This window comes from Prionailurus viverrinus, chromosome B4 (genome assembly GCF_022837055.1).
Source record: "Prionailurus viverrinus isolate Anna chromosome B4, UM_Priviv_1.0, whole genome shotgun sequence".
NCBI classification, from domain to species: Eukaryota; Metazoa; Chordata; class Mammalia; order Carnivora; family Felidae; genus Prionailurus; species Prionailurus viverrinus.
The window spans coordinates 65210553-65238138 of NC_062567.1; the positions used below are offsets into that span (position 1 = coordinate 65210553).

General features: G+C 42.1%; 1 protein-coding gene across 3 annotated transcripts in view; it reads left to right on the forward strand.

Annotated features, from left to right (window-relative positions):
• The window catches only part of MUC19 (mucin 19, oligomeric), a 108449-nt gene that overhangs the window by 58914 nt on the left and 21949 nt on the right, over positions 1–27586 (forward strand). For all 3 annotated transcript variants that reach the window (XM_047868016.1, XM_047868017.1, XM_047868018.1), the window contains exons 42-57: positions 1351–15408; positions 15957–16031; positions 16533–16586; positions 18405–18440; positions 19498–19551; positions 20280–20333; positions 20479–20532; positions 21419–21472; positions 22164–22217; positions 22603–22656; positions 23270–23314; positions 23576–23629; positions 23752–23802; positions 25612–25656; positions 26091–26135; positions 26841–26894. In XM_047868016.1, coding sequence (XP_047723972.1) covers positions 1351–15408; positions 15957–16031; positions 16533–16586; positions 18405–18440; positions 19498–19551; positions 20280–20333; positions 20479–20532; positions 21419–21472; positions 22164–22217; positions 22603–22656; positions 23270–23314; positions 23576–23629; positions 23752–23802; positions 25612–25656; positions 26091–26135; positions 26841–26894 — 14841 coding nt within the window. The remainder of the gene's footprint in view (positions 1–1350; positions 15409–15956; positions 16032–16532; positions 16587–18404; positions 18441–19497; positions 19552–20279; positions 20334–20478; positions 20533–21418; positions 21473–22163; positions 22218–22602; positions 22657–23269; positions 23315–23575; positions 23630–23751; positions 23803–25611; positions 25657–26090; positions 26136–26840; positions 26895–27586) is intronic.

The following is a 27586-nucleotide window of genomic DNA, read 5'->3' on the forward strand; positions in this document are numbered from 1 at the left end:
ACTCGAATCATATAACCACCTAGTGCAATTGACAATATATTAGTGATTATTCAAATTTTATAAATAAAAAAAATCAATGTGTTTACTTTAGTCATAGGTGAATATGTTTGGAGGCTAAAACAGGGCCTAGATGATTGAATCTTCATCCAGTCATTTTCTGTTACTAGACAGCCACTGTCTAGTACAATGGTGAATTACTATCAAAACTAGAGAAAGGTCTTGTTACCTTGCCTATGCTAGTTTACATTTGCATTCCCAGTGCCTAGCTTAGTGCCTGACTTAATAAATATCTGGTGGATATCTGGTGAATATGTGAAATGATGAATAAGAGTTCCCAATCTGGTAAAGGATTCAGAGGCTTTACTTTTATTAACAAAATAAAACAACAGGTTCTATGAAAGAGAACCTTCCAGAAGGATTGAAGATATGGTAGGCAGTAGGTTATTTGCTGCTATTCCCAAGTAATGAAGCTTTGATGTAAATAGGCACCATACACACACACTACTGTGTAGATCTATGTCTCAACAAATCCAAGGTTTCCAACCTCATCTGTTCCCTTGGTGGAATTCTTGATATAAGGGTCTCATATCAGAGTATTCTGGGTGATGCCAAGTTGTTGGCATGTCCTCCCTGTAACCTCCAATTTTCCAAGTACATTCACCTTCTACTTCTGCTTTTCTAGCACAAATAGTTCATTTCAGCCTTATGGCTTTTGCCCTAGCTGTTCCCACTGCCTGAGTTCTATTTCCCTAGAGTTTCACATAGTTTTCTGCTTTTTTGTCATATCTCAAAATAAAAGACATTTTTTTTCAGAGAGGTCTGTTATCCAAGCAGTCTAAAATAGAATCCCAGTTGCTCAGTATTACCTCACTTTATGTTAGTGCTTTGACACTTTTCTTGTGTGTGGATTTGTTTGTTTGGATATAATTTAATTTATATGTCTGTTATGTCTCTTCCATTCAACTAGGAATGCTTCATGAAACTGAGAACTCTCTAATTACTAGCTACATCATTTTTGAAAAGCTATTTCAACTATATTTGCTTTAGTTTCTACTCTATCAAAAGGAAAAGTAGTACTATATATGCCATAGGGTAGTTCCAATGGTAAAATGAGTAATATTTATATGTTTCTGAGAACTTATACAATACCACACAAGATACCCAGTAAAGTACTGCTAGATGAATAAACAGAAAGAAGTTACACTGTAGAATAAAAGGTATGAAATATGGTGGTGCCCATGAAGATGCTTGAAAGCTATAGTGGAGAAAGCTCCTAGTTTAACAACAACAACAAAAATCCCACGATATATCTTAAAAACAAAATTGTATTTTTACTATTTATTTTTACAGGAACCACTGGACACTATGTTGAAGGAGGAGGAACAACTGGGCCATCTGAGGGAAGATCAGGGACAACTAGAATATCAGCTGAAGAATCAGGGACAACTGTATTGTCATCTGTAGTGACAGGGAAAACAGGACCATTACTGGGAGGATCAGCAACAACAAGATCATCAGTTACAGGATCAGAGACAACTGAACCATCTGTTGTAGTTTCAAGAACATCTGTACCATCAGAAGGATTGACAGGAGCAACTGAACCATCACTTGGGTTAACAACACCTGGACCATCAGCTGAAGGATCAGGGACAGCTACATTATTTGCTGGAGTATCACAAACAACTGAAAGCTCTGTTCTAAAGTCAGGAAATACTGGACCATCCATAGGAGGATCACAGACAACTGGACGATCAGGTGAAGAAGCACAGACAAGTGGACTAGCAGCTGGAGGATCAGGGACTACAGGACCATCCACTGAAGAATCAGAAAAAACAGAAACACCTGTTCTGGGTTTAGGGACAACTCAAACATCTGAAGGATTAAGAACAACTACATCTGTTTTAGGTTCAGGGACAACTGGAACATCATCTGGAGTGACAAGAACAACTAAATCATCATCTCAAGATTCAGATACTACAGGACCAACAGCTGAAGTATTAGGAACAACTAAATCAGCATCTGGTATATCAAGCACAACTGCACTATTGTCTGGTGGGTCAGGGACAACTGGACCATCTGTTGTAGGATCAGGAACATCTGTCCCATCAGCAGGATTGACAGGGACCTCTGGTCCATCACCTGGGTTTGCAACAACTGGGCAATCATCTGTAGGATCGAGGACAACTGAGTCATTGGCTGGAAGATCAGAAACCACTGCAACCTCCATTGTAAGTTCAGACACTACCAGTCCATCCACAGGAGGATCACAGACAACTGGACTGTCAGCCAAAGAAGCAGGGACAACAGAACAAGCAGCTGGAAGATCAGGGACCACAGGACCATTCCATGGACAATCAGGGACAACAAGACAATCTGTTTTAAGTTCAGGGATGACCTTACCAACTTCTAAAGAAATAAGGACAACTAGACCTTCATTGGTAAAGTCAGGTACAACTGCAGTATTGACTCCAGGATCAGCCACAAGTGGACTGTCATCTGGAGTATCTGAGTCCACTGAACCATCATCTGAAGCATTAGGAACACCAAGATCATCAGCTGGTATATCAGAGACAACTGGACCATCAACAGTTGGATCTGGGATGGCAACAGGACCATTTTTTGTAGAATCAGGAACAGCTGTATCATCGGTAGGATTGACTGAGACATCTGGCCTATCACATGGGTTAGGAATAACTGGGCCATCAGCTAAAGGAGCAGGGACAACTGGATCATTTGCTGGAAATTCAGGAACAACAGTAACCCCTGTTGTAATTTCAGGGACTGCTGGTCCCTACACAGTAAAATCACAGACAACTAGACAATCTGCTGAAGAAGCTGGGACAACAGGACCAACAGCTGGAGGTTCAGGGACCACAGGACCATTCCATGGAGGATCAGGAAAAACAGGACAATCTGTTTTAGGTTCAGGGACAACCAGACCATCTGTTGTAGGTCCAGGAACAACTATACCATCAAGTAGACTATTTTTTGTAGGTTCAGGGACAACCAGAGCATCATCTGAAGTGAAAAGGACAATTGGACCATCATCTGGAGAATTAGGAACAACTAGATCATCATCTGGTATGTCAAGGACAATTGGACCATCAACTGGAAGGTCAGGGATAACCGGACGTTCAGGAACAGAATCAGGAACATCAGTAACATCAGTAGGATTAACAGGGACATCTGGATCATCATTTGGGTTAGGAACAACTGTACCATCAATGAAAGTATCACAAACAACTACAGCACCTATTGCAGGATTAGTAAAATCTACATCATCTACAAGATTGACAGGGTCAACTGGATCATCAGTTGGAGGACCAGAGATAACTGGAACAGCAGCTAGAGGATCAGGGACCACAACACTGTCAGCTGGAGCATCAGGAGAAACTGGAACATTAGCTGAAGGATCAGAAACAACAAAAACCTTTGTTGTAACATTAGGGATTACTGAAACACCTGTAAGAGGATCACAGACAATGGGATGGTCAACTAAAGATTCAGGAACAACTGGGCAAGAAGCTAGAGGATCAGGGACAACAGGGCAATTCATTGGAGGATCAGGAACATCAGTGTCATCTGTTTTTGTTTCAAGGACAATTCACCCATTATCTGAAGAATCAGGGACCACTAGACCATCTGTTTTAGGTTCAGAGACAACCAGACCATTACCTGGACACACAGAGACCATGGGATCATCATCTGGAGATTCAGACACCACTGGACCATCAGCTGAGGTATTGGGGACAACTAGATCACCAGCTGGTATATCAGAAACAACTAGACTATCAACGGGTAGATCTGGGATGACAGAAGGACCATCTGTTGTAGGGTCAGAAACATCTGTACTATCAGTAGGTTGGACAAAGATATCTGGCCCATCACCTGGGTTAGTAACAACTGGGCCATCAGCTGAAGGAGCAGAAACAACTGGATCATTTGCTGGTAATTCAGGAAGAACGGCAACTGCTATTGTAAGTTCAGGAACTAGTGGTCCCTACATAGGAGGAATCCATACAACTGTACTATCACCTGAAGAGGCAAGGACTATAGGACCAACATCTGGGGTATCAGGGACCACAGAACCATTCCCTGGAGTATCAGGAACAATGGAACAATCTGTTTTAGGTTCAGAGACAACTAGACCATCAGTTGTAAGTTCAGGAACAAGTGGAATATCATCTGGAGTGATGGGTATACCTGGACAATCTACTAGAGTCACAGGGAAAATTGGACCACCAGCTGGAGAATTAGGAACAACTGGATCATCAGCTGGTATATCAAGCACAACTGGACTATTGTCTGGTGGGTCAGGGACAACTGGACCATCTGTTGTAGGACCAGGAACATCTGTCCCATCAGCAGGATTGACAGGGACCGCTGGTCCATCATCTGGGTTTGCAACAACTGGACAGTCATCTGTAGGATCGAGGTCAACTGAGTCATTGGCTGGAAGATCAGAAACCACTGCAACCTCCATTGTAAGTTCAGGCACTTCCAATCCATCCACAGGAGGATCACAGACAACCGGACTATCAGCCAAAGAAGCAGGGACAACAGAACAAGCAGCTGGAATATCTGGGACCACAGGACCATTCCATGGACGATCAGGAACAACAGTACAATCTGTTTTAAGTTCATGGACGACTGGGCCATCATCTGAAGAATTAAGGACAACTAGACCTTCATTGGTAAAGTCCAGCACCACTGGAATATCAGCTACAGGATCAGCCACAACTGGACAGTCATTTGAAATATCTGAGTCCCCTGAGCCATCATCTGAAGTATCCAGAACAACTAGATCATCAACTCGTACATCAAGCACAACTGGACCATTGCCTGGTGGGTCAGGGAAAACTGGACCATCTGTTGTAGGACCAGGAACATCTGTCCCATCAGCAGGATTGACAGGCACCTCTGGTCCATCACCTGGGTTTGCAACAACTGGACAGTCATTTGTAGGATCGAGGACAACTGAGTCATTGGCTGGAAGATCAGAAACCACTGCAACCTCCATTGTAAGTTCAGGCACTACCAGTCCATCCACAGGAGGATCACAGACAACTGGACTGTCAGCCAAAGAAACAGGAACAACAGAACAAGCAGCTGGAAGATCAGGGACCACAGGACCATTCCATGGACGATCAGGAACAACAAGAAAACCTGTTTTACATTCAGGGTCGACCTTATCAACTTCTAAAGAAATAAGGACAATGAGACCTTTGTTGGTAAAGTCAGGCACAACTGGAGTATTGGTCACAGGATCAGCCACAACTGGACACTCATCTGGAGTATCTGAGTCCACTGAGCCATTATCTGATGTATTGAGAACAACTAGATCATCAGCTCGAAAATCAAGCACAACTGGAACATTGTCTGGAGGTTCAGGGACAATTGGACCATCTGTTGTAGGATCAGGAACATCTGTCCCATCAGCAGGACTGACAGAGTCCTCTGGTCCATCACCTGGGTTTGCAACAACTGGACAGTCATCTGTAGGATCGAGGACAACTGAGTCATTGTCTGGAAGACCAGAAACCAGTGCGACCTCCATTGTACCTTCAGGCACTACTAGTCCATCCACAGGAGGATCACAGACAACTGGACTGTCAGCCAAAGAAGCAGGGACAACAGAACAAGCAGCTGGAAGATCAGGGACCACAGGACCATTCCATGGACGATCAGGAACAACAGTACAATCTGTTTTAAGTTCATGGACGACTGGGCCATCATCTGAAGAATTAAGGACAACTAGACCTTCATTGGTAAAGTCCAGCACCACTGGAATATCAGCTACAGGATCAGCCACAACTGGACAATCATTTGAAGTATCTGAGTCCCCTGAGCCATCATCTGAAGTATTCAGAACAACTAGATCATCAACTCAAAAAACAGGCACACCTGCCCTATTTTCTGGTGGGTCAGGGAAAACTGGACCATCTGTTGTAGGACCAGGAACATCTGTCCCATCAGCAGGATTGACAGGGACCTCTGGTCCATCAACTGGGTTTGCAACAACTGGGCAATCATCTGTAGGATCGAGGACAACTGAGTCATTGGCTGGAAGATCGAAAACCTCTGCAACCTCCATTGTAAGTTCAGGCACTACCAGTCCATCCACAGGAGGATCACAGACAACTGGACTGTCAGCCAAAGAAGCAGGGACAACAGAACAAGCAGCTGGAAGATCAGGGACCACAGGACTATTCCATGGACGATCAGGAACAACAGGACAATCTGTTTTAAGTTCATGGACAACTGGGCCATCATCTGAAGAATTAAGGACAACCAGACCTTCATTGGTAAAGTCCAGCACCACTGGAATATCAGCTACAGGATCAGCCACAACTGGACAGTCATCTGGAGTATCTGAGTCCGCTGAGCCATCATCTAAAGTATTCAGAACAACTAGATCATCAACTCAAAAATCAGGCACACCAGCCCTATTTTCTGGAGGTTCAGGGACAACTGGACCATCTGTTGTAGGATCAGGAACATCTGTCCCATCAGCAGGATTGACAGGCACCTCTGGTCCATCACCTGGGTTTGCAACAACTGGACAGTCACTTGTAGGATCGAGGACAACTGAGTCATTGGCTGGAAGATTAGAAACCACTGCAACCTCCATTGTAAGTTCAGGCACTACCAGTCCATCCACAGGAGGATCACAGACAACCGAACTGTCAGCCAAAGAAGCAGGGACAACAGAACAAGCAGCTGGAATATCTGGGACCACAGGACCATTCCATGGACGATCAGGAACAACAGGACAATCTGTTTTAAGTTCATGGACAACTGGGCCATCATCTGAAGAATTAAGGACAACTAGACCTTCATTGGTAAAGTCCAGCACCACTGGAATATCAGCTACAGGATCAGCCACAACTGGACAGTCATTTGAAGTATCTGAGTCCCCTGAGCCATCATCTGAAGTATTCAGAACAACTAGATCATCAACTCAAAAATCAGGCACACCAGCCCTATTTTCTGGAGGTTCAGGGACAACTGGACCATCTGTTGTAGGATCAGGAACATCTGTCCCATCAGCAGGATTGACAGGCACCTCTGGTCCATCACCTGGGTTTGCAACAACTGGACAGTCACTTGTAGGATCGAGGACAACTGAGTCATTGGCTGGAAGATTAGAAACCACTGCAACCTCCATTGTAAGTTCAGGCACTACCAGTCCATCCACAGGAGGATCACAGACAACCAGACTGTCAGCCAAAGAAGCAGGGACAACAGAACAAGCAGCTGGAGGATCAGGGACCACAGGACTATTCCATGGACGATCAGGAACAACAGGACAATCCGTTTTAAGTTCATGGACAACTGGGCCATCATCTGAAGAATTAAGGACAACCAGACCTTCATTGGTAAAGTCCAGCACCACTGGAATATCAGCTACAGGATCAGCCACAACTGGACAGTCATCTGGAGTATCTGAGTCCGCTGAGCCATCATCTGAAGTATTCAGAACAACTAGATCATCAACTCAAAAATCAGGCACACCAGCCCTATTTTCTGGAGGTTCAGGGACAACTGGACCATCTGTTGTAGGATCAGGAACATCTGTCCCATCAGGAGGATTGACAGGCACCTCTGGTCCATCACCTGGGTTTGCAACAACTGGACAGTCACTTGTAGGATCGAGGACAACTGAGTCATTGGCTGGAAGATTAGAAACCACTTCAACCTCCATTGTAAGTTCAGGCACTACCAGTCCATCCACAGGAGGATCACAGACAACTGGACTGTCAGCCAAAGAAGCAGGGACAACAGAACAAGCAGCTGGAAGATCAGGGACCACAGGACCATTCCATGGACGATCAGGAACAACAGGACAATCTGTTTTAAGTTCATGGACAACTGGGCCATCATCTGAAGAATTAAGGACAACCAGACCTTCATTGGTAAAGTCCAGCACCACTGGAATATCAGCTACAGGATCAGCCACAACTGGACAGTCATCTGGAGTATCTGAGTCCGCTGAGCCATCATCTGAAGTATTCAGAACAACTAGATCATCAACTGGTATATCAAGTTCAACTGGACTATTTTCTGGAGGTTCAGGGACAACTGGACCATCTGTTGTAGGACCAGGAACATCTGTGCCATCAGCAGGGTTGACAGAGTCCTCTGGTCCATCACCTGGGTTTGCAACAACTGGACAATCATCTGTAGGATCGAGGACAACTAAGTCATTGTCAGGAAGACCAGAAACCAGTGCAACCTTCATAGGAAGTTCAGGCAGTACCAGTCCATCCACAGGAGGATCACAGACAACTGGACTGTCAGCCAAAGAAGCAGGGACAACAGAACAAGCAGCTGAGGTAGCAGGAACCACAGGACCATTCCATGGCCGAACTGGAGCAACAAGACAACCTGTTTTGGGTTCAGGGACGACCTTACCAAATTCTAAAGATATAAGGACAACAAGACCTTCATTGGTAAAGTCAGGCATAACTGGAGTATTGGCTTCAAGATCAGCCACAACTGCACTGTCATCTGGAGTATCTGAGTCTACTGAGCCATCATCTGAAGTATTCAGAACAACTAGATCATCGACTGGTATATCAAGTGCAACTGGCCGATTTTCTGCAGGTTCAGGAACTTCTGGACCATCTGTTGTAGGACCAGGAACATCCGTACCATCAGCAGGATTGACAGGGACCTCTGGTCCGTCACCTGGTTTTGCAACAACTGGACAATCATCTGTAGGATTGAGGACAACTGAGTCATTGGCTGGAAGATCAGAAACCACTGCAACCTCCATGGTAAGTTTAGGCACTACCAGTCCATCCACAGGAGGATCACAGACAACCAGACTGTCAGCCAAAGAAGCAGGGACAACAGAACAAGCAGCTGGAAGATCAGGGACCACAGGACCATTCCATGGACGATCAGGAACAACAGGACAATCCGTTTTAAGTTCATGGACAACTGGGCCATCATCTGAAGAAATAAGGACAACCAGACCTTCATTGGTAAAGTCCAGCACCACTGGAATATCAGCTACAGGATCAGCCACAAGTGGACTGTCATCTGGAGTGTCTGAGTCCACTGAGCCATCATCTGAAGTATTCAGAACAACTAGATCATCAACTCGTATATCAAGTACAACTGGCCGATTTTCTGCAAGTTCAGGGACACAGGGACCATCTGTTGTAGGATCAGGAACATCTGTCCCCTCAGGAGGATTGACAGAGGCCTCTGGTCCATCACCTGGGTTTGCAACAACTGGACAGTCATCTGTAGGATCGAGGACAACTGAGTCATTGGCTGGAAGATCAGAAACCACTGCTACCTCCATTGTAAGTTCAGGCATTACCAGTCCATCCACAGGAGGATCACAGACAACTAGACTGTCAGCCAAAGAAGCAGGGACAACAGAACAAGCAGCTGGAAGATCAGGGACCACAGAACCATTCCATGGACGATCAGGAACAACAGGACAATCCGTTTTAAGTTCATGGACAACTGGGCCATCATCTGAAGAATTAAGGACAACCAGACCTTCATTGGCAAAGTCCAGCACCACTGGAATATCAGCTACAGGATCAGCCACAACTGGACAGTCATCTGGAGTATCTGAGTCCCCTGAGCCATCATCTGAAGTATTCAGAACAACTAGATCATCACCTCATATATCAACTTCAACTGGACTGTTTTCTGGAGGTTCAGGGACAACTGGAATGTCTGTTGTTGGATTAGGAACATCTGTCCCATCAGCAGGATTGACAGGTACCTCTGGTCTATCACCTGGGTTTACAACAACTGGACAGTCACTTGTAGGATTGAGGACAACTGAGTCATTGGCTGGAAGACCAGAAACCACTGCAACCTCCATTGTAAGTTTAGACACTACCAGTCCATCCACAGGAGGATCACAGACAACTGGACTGTCAGCCAAAGAAGCAGGGACAACAGAACAAGCAGCTGGAGGATCAGGGACCACAGGACCATTCCATGGGCGATCAGGAACAACAGGACAATCCGTTTTAAGTTCATGGATGACTGGGCCATCATCTGAAGAAATAAGGACAACCAGACCTTCATTGGTAAAGTCCAGCACCACTGGAATATCAGCTACAGGATCAGCCACAACTGGACAGTCATCTGGAGTATCTGAGTCCGCTGAGCCATCATCTGAAGCATTCAGAACAACTAGATCATCAACTGGTATATCAAGTTCAACTGGACTATTTTCTGGAGGTTCAGGGACAACTGGACCATCTGTTGTAGGACCAGGAACATCTGTCCCATCAGCAGGATTGACAGAGTCCTCTGGTCCATCACCTGGGTTTGCAACAACAGGACAGTCATCTGTAGGATCTAGGTCAACTGAGTCATTGGCTGGAAGATCAGAAACCACTGCAACCCCCATTGTACCTTCAGGCACTACTAGTCCATCCACAGGAGGATCACAGACAACTGGACTGTCAGCCAAAGAAGCAGGGACAACAGAACAAGCAGCTGGAGGATCAGGGACCACAGGACTATTCCATGGACGATCAGGAACAACAGGACAATCCGTTTTAAGTTCATGGATGACTGGGCCATCATCTGAAGAAATAAGGACAACTAGACCTTCATTGGTAAAGTCCAGCACCACTGGAATATCAGCTACAAGATCAGCCACAACTGGACAGTCATTTGAAGTATCTGAGTCCCTTGAGCCATCATCTGAAGTATTCAGAACAACTAGATCATCAACTCGTATATCAAGTACAGCTGGCCTATTTTCTGGTGGGTCAGGGAAAACTGGACCATCTGTTGTAGGATCAGGAACATCTGTCCCATCAGCAGGATTGACAGGGACCTCTGGTCCATCACCTGGGTTTGCAACAACTGGACAGTCACTTGTAGGATCGAGGACAACTGAGTCATTGGCTGGAAGATTAGAAACCACTGCAACCTCCATTGTAAGTTCAGGCACTACCAGTCCATCCACAGGAGGATCACAGACAACTGGACTGTCAGCCAAAGAAGCAGGGACAACAGAACAAGCAGCTGGAAGATCAGGGACCACAGGACCATTCCATGGACGATCAGGAACAACAAGACAACCTGTTTTAGGTTCAGGGACAACCTTACCAACTCCTAAAGAAATAAGGACTACGAGACCTTCATTGGTAAAGTCCAGCACAACTGGAGGACTGGGTACAGGATCAGCCACAACTGCACTGTCATCTGGAGTATCTGAGTCCACTGAACCATCATCTGAAGTAATTGGTAAAACTAGATCATCCACTCATATATCAAGTACAACTGGAACATTGTCTGGAGGTTCAGGGACAACTGGAATGTCTGTTGTTGGATCAGGAACATCTGTACCATCAACAGGATTGACAGGGACCTATGGTCCATCACCTGCATTTGCAACAACTGGACAATCATCTGTAGTATCGAGGACAAGTGAGTCATTGGCTGGAATATCAGAAAGAACTGATACCTCTTTTTTTAGTGCAGGGATTACTGGTCTGTCCACAAGAGGATCTCATAGAACCGGCCCACCTGCTGAGGAAACTGGGATAACAGGACAAGCTGGTGGAGCTTCAGGGACCACAGGACTGTTCCATGGATTATCAGGAACAACAGTACATTCTGTTTTAGGTTCAGAAACAACAAGAAAATCTGTTGTTTTGTCTGGAACAACTGTACCATCATCTGGAGTGACAGGAATAACTGGACCATCAACTATGGAATTGGGAACAAGTAGATCATTAGCCGGTATATCAGAGAACACTGGGGCATTAATGAGTGGATCTGGGGTGACAACAGGACCATCTTTTGTAGGATCAGGCATATCTATACCATCAGTAGGATTGACAGGGACCTCTGGGCCATCACCTGGATTAGCAACAACTGGATCATCAGCTGAAGGATCAGGGATAACTGGAGTATATTCTGGAATATCAGAAACAACTTCCACCTCTGTTGTAAGTTCAGCGACTATTGGTCCATTTATAGGAGGATCACAGACAACTGGACTGTCAGCCAAAGAAGCAGGGACAACAGAACAAGCAGCTGGAGAATCAGGGACCACCAGACCATTCCATGGTCGATCAGGAACAACAAGACAATCTACTTTAGGTTCAGGGATGACCTTACCATCTTCTAAAGAAATAAGGACAACTAGATCTTCGTTGGTAAAGACAGGCACAACTGGAGTATCAGCTACTGGATCAGCCACAACTGGACTGTCATCTGGAGTATCTGATTCCACTGGACCATCATCTGAAGTATTAGGAACAATCGGATCATCAGCTGGTATATCAGAGACAACTGGACCATCAACAAGTGGATCTAGAATGACAAGAGGACCATTTTTTGTAGAATCAGGAACATCTGTACCATCAATAGGTTTTACAGGGATGTCTGGTCCAGAGCCAACTGGATCATTCACTGGAAGATCAGAAACAACAGCAACCTCTACTGTAAATTCAGGTACTAGTGGTCTCTACAATGGAGAAATCCAGACAAATGGGCTGTCAGCTAAAGAAGCAAGGACAACAGGACCATTTCGAGGAGGGTCAGGAACAACTGGAAGATTTTTTGTAGGTTCAGGGACAACTGTGCCATCATCTAGAGTGGAAAGCATAACTGGACCATTATCTAGAATGACAGGAATAACTGGACCATCAGCTGAGGAATTAGTAACAACTAGTTCATCAGCTGGTATATCAGAAACAACTGGATTATCAATGGGTGGATCTGGGATGACAGCAGGACCATCTGTTGTAGAGTCAGGAACATCTGTATCATCAGTAGGATTGGTAGGGACATCTAGCCCGTCACATGGGTTAGGAATAACTGGGCCATCAGCTGAAAGAGCAGGGACAACTGGATCATTTTCTGGAAGATCAGAAACAACATCAATCTCTATTATAAGTTCAGGTACTAGTGGTCCCTACATAGGAGGAATCCAGACAACTGGAAAATCTGTTGAAGAAGCTGGGACAACAGGACCAACAGCTGGAGGTTCAGGGACCATAGGAAAATTCCATGAAGGATCAGAAACAACAGGACAATCTGTTTTGGTTTCAGGGACAACTAGACTGCCTGTTGTAGGTTCAGGGACAACTGGGGCATCATCTGGAGTGACAGGCATAACTGGACCATCATCTGAAGTGAAAGGGACAATTGGACCATCAGCTGGAGAATTAGGAACAACTAGATCATCACCTGGTATATCTAGGACAACTGGACTATCATCTGGTGGGTTAGAGACAACTGGACTATCTGCTGTAGGATTAGGAACATCTCTCCCGTCAAGATTGACAGGGACACCTGGACCATCAGCTGGTTTAGCAACAACTGGACCATCAGCTAAAGGATCAGGGACAACAGAATCATTTTCTGGAAGATCAGAAACAACTGAAATCTTTGTTGTAAGTTCAGCAACTATGAGTACATCCATAGGAGGAACACAGACAACTGGACAATCTGCTGAGGAAGCAGGGGCAACAGGTTTAGAATCTGGAGGGTCAGGGACTACAGGACTATTCCATGGAGGATCAGAAACTACAGGACAATCTATTTTAGGTTCAGGGATGACCTTAACATCTTCTGAAAAATTAAGGTCAACTAGACCTTTATTGGTAAAGTCGGGCTCTACTGGAGTATCTGCTACAGGATCAGTCACAAGTGGACTGTCATCCTGGGAATCTGGGTCCACTGGATCATCAACTGAAGTATTCAGAACAACTAGATCTTCTGTTGGAATATCAAGGACAAGTCAACCATCTACTGGAGGATCAGGGACAACTGCACCATCCGTTGTAGGATTAGGAATACCTTCATCAGCACCAGGATTGACAGAATCAACTGGACCACCAGTTTTAGGGTCAGGGACAACTGAAACAGCAGCTAGAGGATCAGGGACCACAGGACTATCAGCTAGCAGATCAAGGACAACTGGATCATTAGCTGGAGTATCAGAAACAACCAAAACCTCTGTTCCAATGTTAGAGACTACTGCAACATCTATAGTAGGATCATGGACAACTGAACAATCAACTGAAGAATCAAAGACAACTGTACAATCAGCCCTAGGATCAGAGACCTCAAGACCATCTACTGGATTGTCAGGAATGACAGGATCATCAAGTTTTGGTTCAGGGACAAACCTGCCATCATCTGAAGAATCAAGGGTAACTAGACCATCCGTTATAGGTTCAGGCACAACTGAACCATCACATGGAGTGATTGGGACAAGTGGATCATCATCTGGAAATATATCCATCACTGGACCATCATCTGAACTATTAGGAACAACTATATCATCAGTTGCTATATCAAAGACAACTGGACAATCAATGGGTGGATTTGGGACAACTGGACCATCTGTTGTAGAATCAGGAACATCTTTGCCATCAGCAGGATTTACAGGGACATCTGGAACATTACATGAGTTAGGAACAAGTGGACCTTCAGCTGAAGGATCAAGGACAACTGGAATATTTTCTGGATTATCAGAAACAACTGAAACCTCTGTTGTAAGGTCCGAGACTATGGGACCATCCATAGGAGAATCACAGACAACTGGACAATTAATTGAAGAAGCAGGAACAACTGTACAAGGATTTGGGGCAGCAGAGACCACTCAGCCATCTGTTGGAGGATCAGGAACAACAGGACCATCTATTTTAGGTTCAGGGACAACTCCACAATCATCTGAAGGATTAGGGACAACTGTACCACCAGCTATAGAACCAGGAACAACTGGGCCATCGACCAAAGGATCAGCCAAAACTGGATCATCAGGATTACAGACCACTGAATCAATTGAAATATTAGGATCAGCTATATCATCAGTCAGTGATTCAAGGACAATTAGACCATCAACTAAAGGATCAGGGACAACTGTAAGATTACCTGAAAGAGCAGAGACAATTGGACCACCTGTTGTAAATTCAAGGATAACTGGACCATCTGTAGCATCACAGAGGACTGGGCCATCAGCTGAAGGTTCAGTGACCACAGGATCATCATCTGGAGGATCAGGTACAACTGCCCCATCTGTTATAGGTTCAGAGACAACTGGACCATCAGCTGGAGCACCAGGGACAACTGGAATATCATCTAGAGGAGCAGGAGCAACTGGACTACTTGTTTTAGTTTCAGATACAGCTATCCCAGCATCTGAAAGATCCAGGACAACTGCATCAACAGCTGGAGGATCAGTGACAGATGGACCATCAAATGGAGAATCAAGGACAACTAGATCAGCTATTTTAGGTTTAGGGACAACTCAACCATCATCTGGAGCATCAGGAACAAATGGACCATCACATGAAATTTCAGGGACAACTGGACCATCACCAGAAGGATCAGGGACAAGTGGATCATCAACTGGGATAACCACTGGGATGTTAAGGAATGAGGTTACCACATCTGAAGGCAAGTCAAGTTCACTGAAAATAGACCATTTATTGTAAGCAATTTTAATTTTGTTCAGATTTCTACTTTTGAACTATATACATTTGTCAGAATTACAATATTTAGAACTCAACTTGTTTACTAAAGATGGGAGCTTTGTAGAACATTATTGTTTTGAAGTGAGTCCACAGACTTCTTAAGAAGTTTATGTTTTTATCCCTCCTACTTTTATTTTTGACCATGTACCACCAGAGTGTCAGTGGGAGCTACAACAGGTTCAGACAGGGGAAGAACAGCTGGAGCATCAGGCTCTATAACCACCACTGCTGGGAAACAAGCAGTCAAGGCTTACCCAGGTATCTGTTGGTATTCCAATGCCAGTGTAGCTTAGACTCATCATGATAATGAGTTTGTTATATTAATCAAGCACCAAATATTTGGAGAAAATATTAAGAGATATTCTAGGTTTAGTATTAACATCTAAATTTTAAATATATTTAAATAGTGGTAGGTTTGTTTTTCCTAAAATGAAACACATAAAGATAATTTTCAATTATCTCATTAATCAGGTACAACTGAAGAACCATATGGAGAAACCAAATCAGGTGAAAGCATAACCAGTTTAACCACACCTGGAAAATCAGGCGAGTGGGAAGGGAAAGTGTTGGCCCAGGTTGTAACACAAAATAAGGTTTCCTGATAAATCTAATGATGAATATTATTGTATTTTGAGTAGAAATCAGAAAATCAGATCCAAGTCATCTGGCATTTAGGACCTTATATTTTGTTAGGTGTGTTTACACCAGGTACTGGAACTGTAACACCTGAACTCAAAGTAGTTACATTGTTAAATGTCTAGGTAGTGTCCCCATAAAATAAGAACACTGTTCATGACTTTCTGGGTTTTTTTAATTTTTAAAATGTTTATTTATTTTTGAGAGAGAGAGAGCACAGGTGATCATGAGCAGGGGAGGGGCAGAGAGAGGGAGAGAAAGAATCCCAAGCAGACTCTGTGCTGTCAGCTCAGAGCCAGACTAGGAGCTTGAACTCACCAATCGTGAGATCATGACCTGAGCCAAAATCAAGTCAGCTGCTTAACTGACTGGGTTACACAGGCGACACATTACTTTTCATTTTAATTTCAGGTTTCACAGAAGCTGCCCCTGGCTCAACAATTGCACCAGAAAGTTCCACTACTGGTAAGTAAGCAGGGGATGTCAGATTTTTTTTTTTTACACTTTTCATGCTTATTGGCTAATTAAAAATGGCAAAATAGTTAGTAATAATTCCAGTTACATAATTATAGTGTCCTTAAATATATTCTTTCATTTAACTATTAGAATAAATTTTGTTATCTCGTTTTACTCATGGGGAACTTAGAAAAGATACTACCTAGGGGCGCCTGGGTGGCTCAGTCGGTTAAGCCTCGGACTTCGGCTCAGGTCACCATCTCAAGGTCCATGAGTTCGAGCCCCGCGTCGGGTTCTGTGCTGACTGCTCAGAGCCTGGAGCCTGTTTCAGATTCTGTGTCTCCCTCTCTCTCTGACCCTCCCCCGTTCATGCTCTGTCTCTCTCTGTCTCAAAAATAAATAAACGTTAAAAAAAAGATATGACCTAAATTTGTTCATATTCTACAGCAAATCAAATATTGGAGCCAATATTTTTATCCATTCTATACTGACTCCAAAGACTGTGCTCCTACCCACAATGTCCATCCTCCTGTAAGGCAAATATAAAATGGTCTTTGATGATCCATCAATAAGACCTTGCTTTTAATATTTATAAAGCTCAAATTTTCTCCATTTCCAAGCCACAGCAGCAGGTACTAAAAAGGGGTTTAAAATTTTATATATAATGACAAACTGTGGCATTTGTCAATTCTAAAACATTGGCAAAAACTATAATACTATTGCTTTATAAATAAAAACTTTATCACTTCATTTCTTTTTACAATCATTCCAACTTACGAGGCAATTATTTTTCTTACCAATAAATGAAAATGTATTAAAGATGATAGCACATTAGTATTTAAATTTTTGGACTAGTAATATATTATAGTACTTGAGAAAGGCATTATTTCTGTTTGTAGGTTATCTCACCGAACCTAGCTGTTCATGATGAAATTGTCCATTATTTAAGGAAAAGATTGTTTATGCTTTTTTTCTTGTAAAGTATTATGCTACACTTATTCTAACTACTTTTACAAAGATGACTTATATAAATTTATTTTACAAACTAGTCACTAGAAAATAGTTCAGTAATTTGATTCAGATTAAATTTATAATCTTTATTCAATCTGTGGCTATGTAAATGTAAATAAATTGAAATGTTTCAAATTATATATTGAACACCATAATTATATTATAAATTAATATCATGGCTACTAGGATGTGACTATTGGACATAGTATGTACTTTATTGTTATTGACAATAGTACTCTTGCATTTTCCAAATTTAAGACCTTAATCTTTAATTAAATGGCAGCAAACAAGAATTATATTTGTGTAAATATTTTACTTGGGAAAAGGCAATGGTTTTGCTTTCAGTTTGATAATTTGTAATTCATAGGTGATTCCTTACAGAGCACTTCGCAGCTTCTCTCCCAAGTGATCTCGCACTCTGACTTCAATTTCTAAGATCAGCCTCTATGAAAATATCATACCTCTGTTTTTTAATAAAAAATTATATATGATGGCAGTTGAAGCACCAAAGGGATTTTTAAAAATGGAATTCAAGTATATTCTTTTTTTTTTTAATTTTTTTTTCAACGTTTATTTTTTTTTGGGACAGAGAGAGACAGAGCATGAATGGGGGAAGGGCAGAGAGAGAGGGAGACACAGAACCGGAAACAGGCTCCGGGCTCTGAGCCATCAGCCCAGAGCCCGACGCAGGGCTCGAACTCCCGGACCGCGAGATCGTGACCTGGCTGAAGTCGGACGCTTAACTGACTGCGCCACCCAGGCGCCCCTCAAGTATATTCTTTAATGGAAACATGAATTTAATCTTTCCTTTTTTAGGGTCAGATAAGAGAGTTCCACCAGTATTAATTGTAGGTAAGTCAACATTAAAATGACAAAAATATGCTCTGTAGGATGTGGCTTCAGCATTTTTATGTTTTCCATTTGGACACTGAAAAATATATGAGACTGTGATATTCTTCCCAAATTATAATCTAATATAAATTAATCTTTTCATGAAAAATTAAAAATGTGCATTTATAAATATAGCTTAAGTTTTAGTGACGTCAAAATAGCTTGCAGTAACAGGTGAGAAAATATGAAATTATAAATGTGCATTTGGAAAAAATTGGTATTGCAGTAACTAGACTAGAGAATATAATAGAAATCTCAATTTTATCAGATTAATAAAACATGAACTTCAAATTAGATTCTGGTAGCATAGGGCTTTTGATTTTTCTATTCTTATGCCTTCTTAAATCATAACAAAGTCATATTGATTCCCTTACATAATAGTTAAATTCTACACCAGTTGTGTACAAATGTGCAAAATCAATCAAATAAATGAAAATAACTCTGAAATATGCCCCTTATTAAAAAAAGGCAGCTTTTTTTCTCAGCTTATTAGCGTTATTTATCACCTATCCTTTCCATGAAAATTTTTAGCTTTTATTGCATCCTGGTATCTCTTTTTAGACTTAACAGTTTTAAAAGAAGTTTAATCTTTAGAACATCTCACTTTTTCTCAATTGCTCTCATTTACATTCTTTCAGTACATACGTTCAAATGTTAGCTCCTTGAAGACAGGCATTTTTGTCTTATTTCATTCACTGATATAAAATTCCTTTGGGGTCCTTATCTGATGAAGTGTTTGATTTCAATACTTATCCACTTGATCCATTAGATTCTCCCTTTGTTGATTAAGGACCATTCAACATGTATCACTCAGTGAGCCACTCAGTGCCTACTACCAGAGAAATCTGTTAAAACAGGCATTCCCAAGACAGGTTAAAGTTGAAATAATAAGAAAGCCATCTGTTTGGACACTCTGGACATGAAGCTTTTTGTAGGATTGTGGTGATTAAATAATACAAAATATCTCTTTCCAACCACCCAAACACCCAGAACTTACTGTTCCATTTCCTCCCTCAAGAGGTCACAACTTCCACAGAAAGTGTTGGCACCAGTGGAGGTGGATTCAGAACAGGTGAGAGGGATCAGTTCCTGTCTTCTTGTTACCACTAATTATGGCATTTGTAGGAGAGCCTAGAGAGAGAGAGAGGGTTTCTGGGGAGCAGTCCATATTTACCTTATTAATATTGCACATTTGGCCAACTAATTCTTTTTCAGTTTTGAACTTTTTTTTTCCTGAAAAGCTACTAATAACAGGGTCCACCATCTTAGCTGTAATCCCTGAAGATGGGATGATTGTACTAATTATTCTGAGAATTATTTCCTGTGGAATTATAAACCTTATAAGCATTTGAAGAGGGAAGGGTACGAAAACTTTGTATTGTGGAGAAATGGAGAAGAGCTACATGGACCCTGGAGACATGTCTGCCCTATATAGATAGATGTTTGCTTTTCACAAGAAAGCAATGAAGAGTGAGATATTTTCCCAATGTCTGGGGTTCTGAGCACATTCATACCTTCTGTTGCCACTCCACAGCAGGTACCACTGTAGCATCAGCAAGTCGTCACTGAGAGTAAAACAGGTGAGCGTAACAAGACATAGAATTCTGGAAAAATTATCTTAGGTTGACAACATTGTGACTCTGGCTTTGTAATAAAATGGTGAAAAGAAAATACATAGGGCTGATCATCAGAGAAGGGCCAGAGAGTGAGCCAGTTAGATATAAAGAAGACATACTTGGGTTACTTTTAGAGGCATGTTTTTAGGAAAGAAACATGAGCACTGCTGTTCCTTTGTTTCAGGCACCACTAGGGTAGCCCCTGGCATAACTGTTGTCCCTGGAAATTCTAACACAGGTGAGTCAACAAGATGGTAGGGAACTTTCCACATGTCCTCCCATAAGTTAGATGTTTCCTCTGGTATTAGTCTTTGCAGGAGTACCATCTGTCTTTTCCATGACCCTAAATATTCTCCAATTAACTCTTTCCTCCTCTCCATCAGAGGCCACAACTTTCCTAGGAGAAAATGAAACAACCAGAGTTGGAATAGCCACAGGTGAGTGCTGCTAATCTAATACCTGCACTTCATAATAACTTCTTAAAACAGTCTTCTGAGCACCAACTGATGAATGAATAAAGAAATTGTGGTTTATATACACAATGGAATACTACTTGGCAATGAGAAAGAATGAAATATGGCCATTTGTAGCAATGTGGATGGAACTGGGGAGTGTTATGCTAAGTGAAATAAGTCATACAGAGAAAGACAGATACCATATGTTTTCACTCTTATGTGGATCCTGAGAAACTTAACAGAAGACCATGGGGTAGGGAAAGGAAAAGAAAAGTTAGAGAGGGAGAGAGCCAAACCATAAGAGACTCTTAAAAACTGAGAATAATCTGAGGGTTGATGGGGGTGGGAGGGAGGACAGGGTGGGTGGTGAGTATTGAGGAGGACACCTGTTGGGATGAGCACCAGGTGTTGTATGGAAACCAATTTGACAATACATTTCATATTAAAAAAAATAAAATGCTAAGAATTGATATAAAAAACAGTCTTCTGAAAAAAATCTACACTATATATGTTATATTAAGCAAATTCATAAAAAAGGACAGGACAGTCATTACGTTGCCTCCTTATCTCCTGAGCTTACAAGAACCTTCAGTAGACCATCATGAAGTCAAACTAATGACAGATGGACAGGTAATGTGGAGGGAAACTTCCTATCTCTCCTCCCAAAGAAAGGGACATGATAGTCGAGAACTTTCTCAGTAAAATTATTGTAGAAAGAAATATTACACGGGGTATATATGAATTAGTTCTTGGAATTCAAAGTCTCGGGGTTATCGTTTACTGCTATATGGAAACTTTAGATTCCTATTTAAATCCCATAGTGGACAAGCAATTGAACTGAGTGACTGCTGCCCCTTTTTTGTTTTAGGTACTACTGGTATAGTCTCTGAGAAAACTGTGGAACCTGGAAATTACAGCACAGGTAAGTCTGAAAATACATGCAAAATTGGGCCATTGGATGATAGATTCTGACAACAGCACAGTGTGTACTTTCCCACACCCTAGTCTTTACTCCTTCCTTCCTTCCTTTTCCCTATCAGAGACCACGAATTCCACAGGAGGAAGTGTGACCACCCAAACAGAACTTCTAGGAAGTGAGCTGTTTTAGTGTGAGGCTTTGGGGGTTTTATCAAATCTGTTTGTGTGGCTACAGTGAACACCTGACCTGGGAAAGGGCCTTGCATTTCATCTAGGAAACATAACATGCCAAGAGTCACACACCTAGGCCTGCTTAGAAATTCAATAGCCTCAAGATATCTCCATATGGATTTCCAGATGCCCAGTGTTGCAGAGCTAGTCTTTGGATAGCAAAGATGAAGGCAACATGCTGGTCAGCCCCTGCCTTCCAAAGCCCCAGAGCTTTTACATAGTTTGCTGTTTTCCCATACCACTTCCTAATATCTGTCACACTGTGTTATTTGTCCTGTTGATTGTTCACTGATGGTTTCCAGTTGCTAGAATATAAGCTGCATCAAGGGAGGGATCTTTGAATATCCTGCTCACTGATACATTCAAGGGCCAAAAACAATATTGCACATAAGAGATGTCTATAAATACTAGAGTAATGATAAAATGTATACTTACTTAAAACTTCACTCTATTTGCTTTAATAGGTACCACCATGATTTCACCTGGAGCTAGTAGAAGTTCACAGAGTTCCAAGCCAGGTATAATGGACTAAATAAACTCATCATATGAGAGTATTAGAGTTAAGGAGTGCTATTTTAAACATCTGACTACCCAAACACCTCAAATAATTGATCATCTGCCTTTTTATTCTTTTAGTCACCTCTCACTCCTGGGAGTCCAGGGGCTGGAAGAGAAACTGGGAGGGTGACATAAGGTCTCCTTCTGCTTTCAGTGGGATGTATGGAAAGGCAACTCCAGTAGAACAAGGATTAGTAGGTGGGTCAGGAAAAGAAACTGTGGGAAGTAATTGATGGTTCATTTCCTTTAGAAACAAAGATCCTCAGGAAAGGTCTTCCAGTGGTTCAACGCCATATTGATCAGGGAGATAATGCTGTGTTGATCCCTTTATTTTTCTTCTTTTAGGTCTTACAGAGGAATTCTCTGGGATAACTATTATATCTGGAAGTTCCCACACAGGTAGGTTAATAAGAAATAAATCTCCATATTTAACCTCATAATATAGTTAGTAGACCTGCTCTGAAAAATATCAACATAATTCTTTCCCTAATATCCCAAATCCTCAGACCTCATCGTTCATCATTTTCTTCCTTCAGAGGCCACAACTTTAACAGAAGGCAGTGGTACTTCTGGAACTGGATCCAGATGCAGTGAGAATAATTAGCTTACAGTTTGGGGTTTAGTGTGAATTATGGCTCTCCCTGAAGTCACCTGTTGGGAGGTGTGCTCTCCTACAGAGTAGTTTGTATTTATTTTCAGCATTTTCTTAGATTTCACATATTTAATATATGGAAGAGCTCTTAACACCAGCATCTAGCCTCACAGTGGCTATTTTTTAAAGATGTGCTGGTGATGTAAACTGTATGATAGGTTTCTCCTGTGATGGCTTATATATCACTAAGATGTCAGGGGGAGCTGAGGAATATTATACACTTGGGAAGAAGTGAAAATGATGTGAACTCCTAAATAGGCCTGTCCTATATAAAGATTTTCTTATTCAAAGAAACAGTATTGATGCTCAGTATTTTCCTTGGGAAATTCATTTTTTTTTTTTTGTTTCATCTTACGGTAGGCACCACTGCAGTACCGGGAGTCCAAGCAACTGGGAGTGTGACAGGTGAACACTTGGAAGAAAGCCACCTTATTCTCTGTTTTGAAATCATGGGATGTTTGAGGAGGTTGCCTCAACTTGGAAAAATTATTATTTTGATTGCTTTCTTAATGCTATAGGTCACAGGAAAGGTATATGATTCTCACTTTCATCAGGAAGCAGTGAAAGGGCCCCTTGATATGAGATACATCCAGATTTCCTTCTAGAGACAGGTATTCAGGAGATAAACATGAATCACTGTGATGACTTCAGACCTTTGTGTTTCAGGCACCACTGGGGTAGCCCCTGGTACAACTGTTGCCCCTGGCAGTTCTATTACAGGTGAGGCAACAAGACAACAGGGAATCTTCCACGTGTCCTCCCACAAATTAGATGTCTCCTCTACACACTCCTTTCTGTGGTCCTTAAATAGTTTCCATTCAACTCCTGTTTTCTTCTCTCAGAAGCCACAACTTCTGTGGGAGAAAGTGGAACAAGAATGAGGATCATCACAGGTGAGCCCTGTTAAGGCACTAATGGTACTTTCTAATGACTTCAGTAAAAGGCCCTGACTGAAATATATCAAAGCTCTTTGGGTACCTGGGTAGCTCAGTCGGTTAAGCATCTAACTTCGGCTCAGGTCACGATCTCAGGTTCGTGAGTTTGAGCCTTGCATCGGACTCTGTGCTGACAGCTCAGAGCCTGGAGCTTGCTTCAGATTCTGTGTCTCCTTCACTATGCCACCACCCCCCCCCCCAACTTATGCTCTGTCTCTCTCTAAAAAGTAAATAAACATTAAAAAAATTAAAAAAAAGAATAAGAAAATATATATCAAAACTCTTTGGATGTTCCATATTTAGCAGACTGGTGAAAAATTTAGCAGTTGTTCAATATTTGACATCAATAAAATCTGTTCAGACACTTTAATTTTTCCTCTTTGTGCTCTAAGGAGCCTTCATCAGGGCATTATGGGGTCCATTACCTGACAGTTATACACAGGATGTATACCTAGGACGTATTATACCTGAATGTCCTGTGCACACTCCAAGTCTTTACTTTTTTTTAATGTTTATTTATTTATTTGTGTGTGTGTGTGTGTGTGTGTGTGTGTGTGTGAGAGAGAGAGACAGAGAGAGACAGAGAGAGAGAGAGAGAGAGAGAGAGAGAGAGAGAGAGGGAAGGAGGTCATGTGTGGGAGGAGCAGAGAGAGGGAGACACAGAATCCAAAGCAGGCTCCAGGCTCTGAGCTGTCTGCACAGAGCCCGAGGTGGGGCTTGAACTCCCAACCATATCATGACCGGAGCCAAATGCTTAACCGACTGAGCCACCCATGTGTCCCTAGCCTTTACATTTTCTTTTTCCTTTTTCTTCTGTTAGAAGCCACAACTTTCACAGGAGGGAGCGAGATCACCCAAGGAGTACTGCCAGGCAGTGAGCTTTTCAGTGGAGGCCTAAGTCTCTCATTATTTCTCTGTTTGGGTTAAGCATGAAAATGGGAGGGAGTGTGAGAAAGGGTCCTACATTTTCCCTGTGGCCCTATTTGTTGGTTTGCAAAACTAGGGAGCTTCCCAGGTAAAGTCTGAGCCTGGCCCTGTACACAAACAGCGAAGAGAATGGAAGAAAGAAGCAGGCCACTCTGGATTGGTAGGTGACAGGTGTAATAAGGGAACTTACCTCCGAGCCTTGTCCTGAGTGGCCACAAGATGAGTAGATCTCTGCACCCACCACCAGAATCTTAAAAGCTTATGTGGAGATCTTAAGTGGGTTCAGTCACTCTATACCATCCAGATGGTCTCGATGACACATTTCCCTCTCAAGGCTGCTTCCTTGAAAACGGCTCCAGCTGTGGAAATGTAGGCAGAACATACATCCCATACTCCCATTTCCAGAGTCCAGCTCATAGGTCAATTGACATTCATGTCCTTTCAATGACCTCCTCTAACAATATTGTAGTATACCAATGAGAGTATATTCAAGTTATTCAGCTTGGGAATTACAAGCCTAGGCTGTCCTCTATGTTCTGACTCACAGAGGTGTTTTTTGTTGTTGTTGTTGTTGATTTGTTTTGTTTTTCTGAAGAAAGGTATGAGTGCATATTGAATATATCCTAACCCCCAATCCTCCTAATCCTCCTTACCCAGTTTACCTTCTCCCCAGGGCTTGCCACTTCCTATCATCTCTCTCGTATACATGATGCTTATTATTTATTTTCTATCCTTTTTCACTAGAAGGCTTCATAAAGACAACTGATTATCAAAATGCTCCAAGTTACATCAAAGGTTACTACTTATAAAAATTAAAACCATGCTTAATCCCATCCTTAGGCACCTCTGGCACGACAGGTGGATACGTTCCTGGAAGTGAGGCAGGTAAGGGTGATTTAAAGACCTGCTTCTTTTTAACACATAGTGAAAGAGAAATCCATAGCAACACATCCATCCCAGTTTGACCTGAGAAATACAATGCTGTGAAGTTGTTCATTTTCAATTTTATTCATAGTCTTCAGGAAGGAGCTTCAGTGCTTTAGGGCCACATTAATGATTCTAAGATGAACTGGGAGTGTGAAATGCTCTACTACTCTGTTTACCTTTTTGCAATTTAGGTACCACTGGAGAATTGTCTGGAACAACCATTACATCTGGAAGTTCTAACACAAATAGGTTAACAAGGAAGAAATTTCGCTTATTTAATCTCAGATGTCATGATCTTGCTTTCAGGGCTGTTATAATAAAGAAATAGCACAATATATTTTCCCAATATTTCAAATTCCCAGATTTCATCATTCTCCTATTTCTTTCTTCAGAGGCCACAACTTCCACAGAAATGACTGGAACTGGAGCCCAAACAGGTGAGCATGAAGAGCCCATGATTTGGGGGTCAACAGATTTAGGACTGTCTCGGCTTTCCTTTGGAGAGTTTGCATTTAATTTAGGGGTATTGCAAGTGAGTCAAAATAGGTTTAATAGTAGGGATAAAAATCTTTTTGAAAATCTATAAATTCCAGCACTGAGTTTCATTGCTCTAAGTCTGAAGATATGATGGGATTTCTCCATTGGTATTGCAAATAACACCAGAAAGTTTTCCCTTTTTTTTGTGAATTCCTTCTAGTAATTTAAATTGGCTAAAATAAACACAGAATGATTTCTGACCTATGGAAGTCTTTATCTAAACCCCCAAATTCCAGTGTGTTAATGGTTTACCCTAATCATCCCTAAGTTTATATCAGGCAGAATATCTCTCCCCACCCCCATCTCTTTTCTCCTCCTCAGGAGTCCCGACTACCATACCAGGTAGCCAGATCTCTGACATTCAAACATGTAAGCATGAGAAAATGTGAATATCTCCCTGATATTTACCAATATTCAGAATGAGAATTATAATGTGAAACAGCTTTTTTTTTCTTTTGGAAAGAAATGTTCTTGTGAAAAGATATATGAGGAACCCTAGAATAAGCCTTCTATGAATTAAAAGAAGCTTGTAACATTTTTCTTCTTAGCTTTTCTTTTAATGTAAAGGAAATAACATATCAATCCCTTCCCTTTTGCGATTCTAGGTACCAGTGGAGTAGTCTCTGGCACAACTATTAAATCTGGAAGATCCAGTGTTGGTAAGTGAATGTATTCAGAGGCAATCATTCCTTGTCTAACATCAAGCAGAAATATGTCACCCCAAACATACTTTCTACTTTCCTAATTTTTTGTTTCCAGAGGCCAAAGCTTCCTTAGAAAGCATCAGAGACCCTGTGATGAAATCAATGAGAATTAGGAGTGCCAGATGTTAGCATTGCCATTGATTACGATCATGAGTTTGCCTCTGGATCAGAAAGACTGTTATACAGGAAAGGCAGGTCCTCCATCGCACACCCAGGCCAATGGTGCTATTGATTCAGACTCCTCTGCTGGTTTCTGGACAACCCTTTTCCAGTGCCTGGCCATGTGGTGTGGATTTCTGAATAGGGTGGTGGTAGTAGTAATTTCCTGGAAGATTAACCCACTGGACATGATTGATGTTATTGCAGAATCGGCAGGAGTCAACACTGTCCCAAAAGCTTCTATCTCAGGCAAGTAGGTGACTAAAATGAAAGTAGAAATTTTTTGCCTTCCATTTGACTTTTTATCTTGAACTTTAAGTTGCTTAATGACTGGTTGCCTCGGAGGTTGATTAAAGTGATAACATACTCAAAATATTTTTCCTACTTTCAACCATTAAGAACTACCTCTGGAGTATCAATCAAGTCGCTAAAAGTAAAACAGATAAACATGGTGAAAAACTCTTCTGTTCCCAGTTGAAAATAGTGTA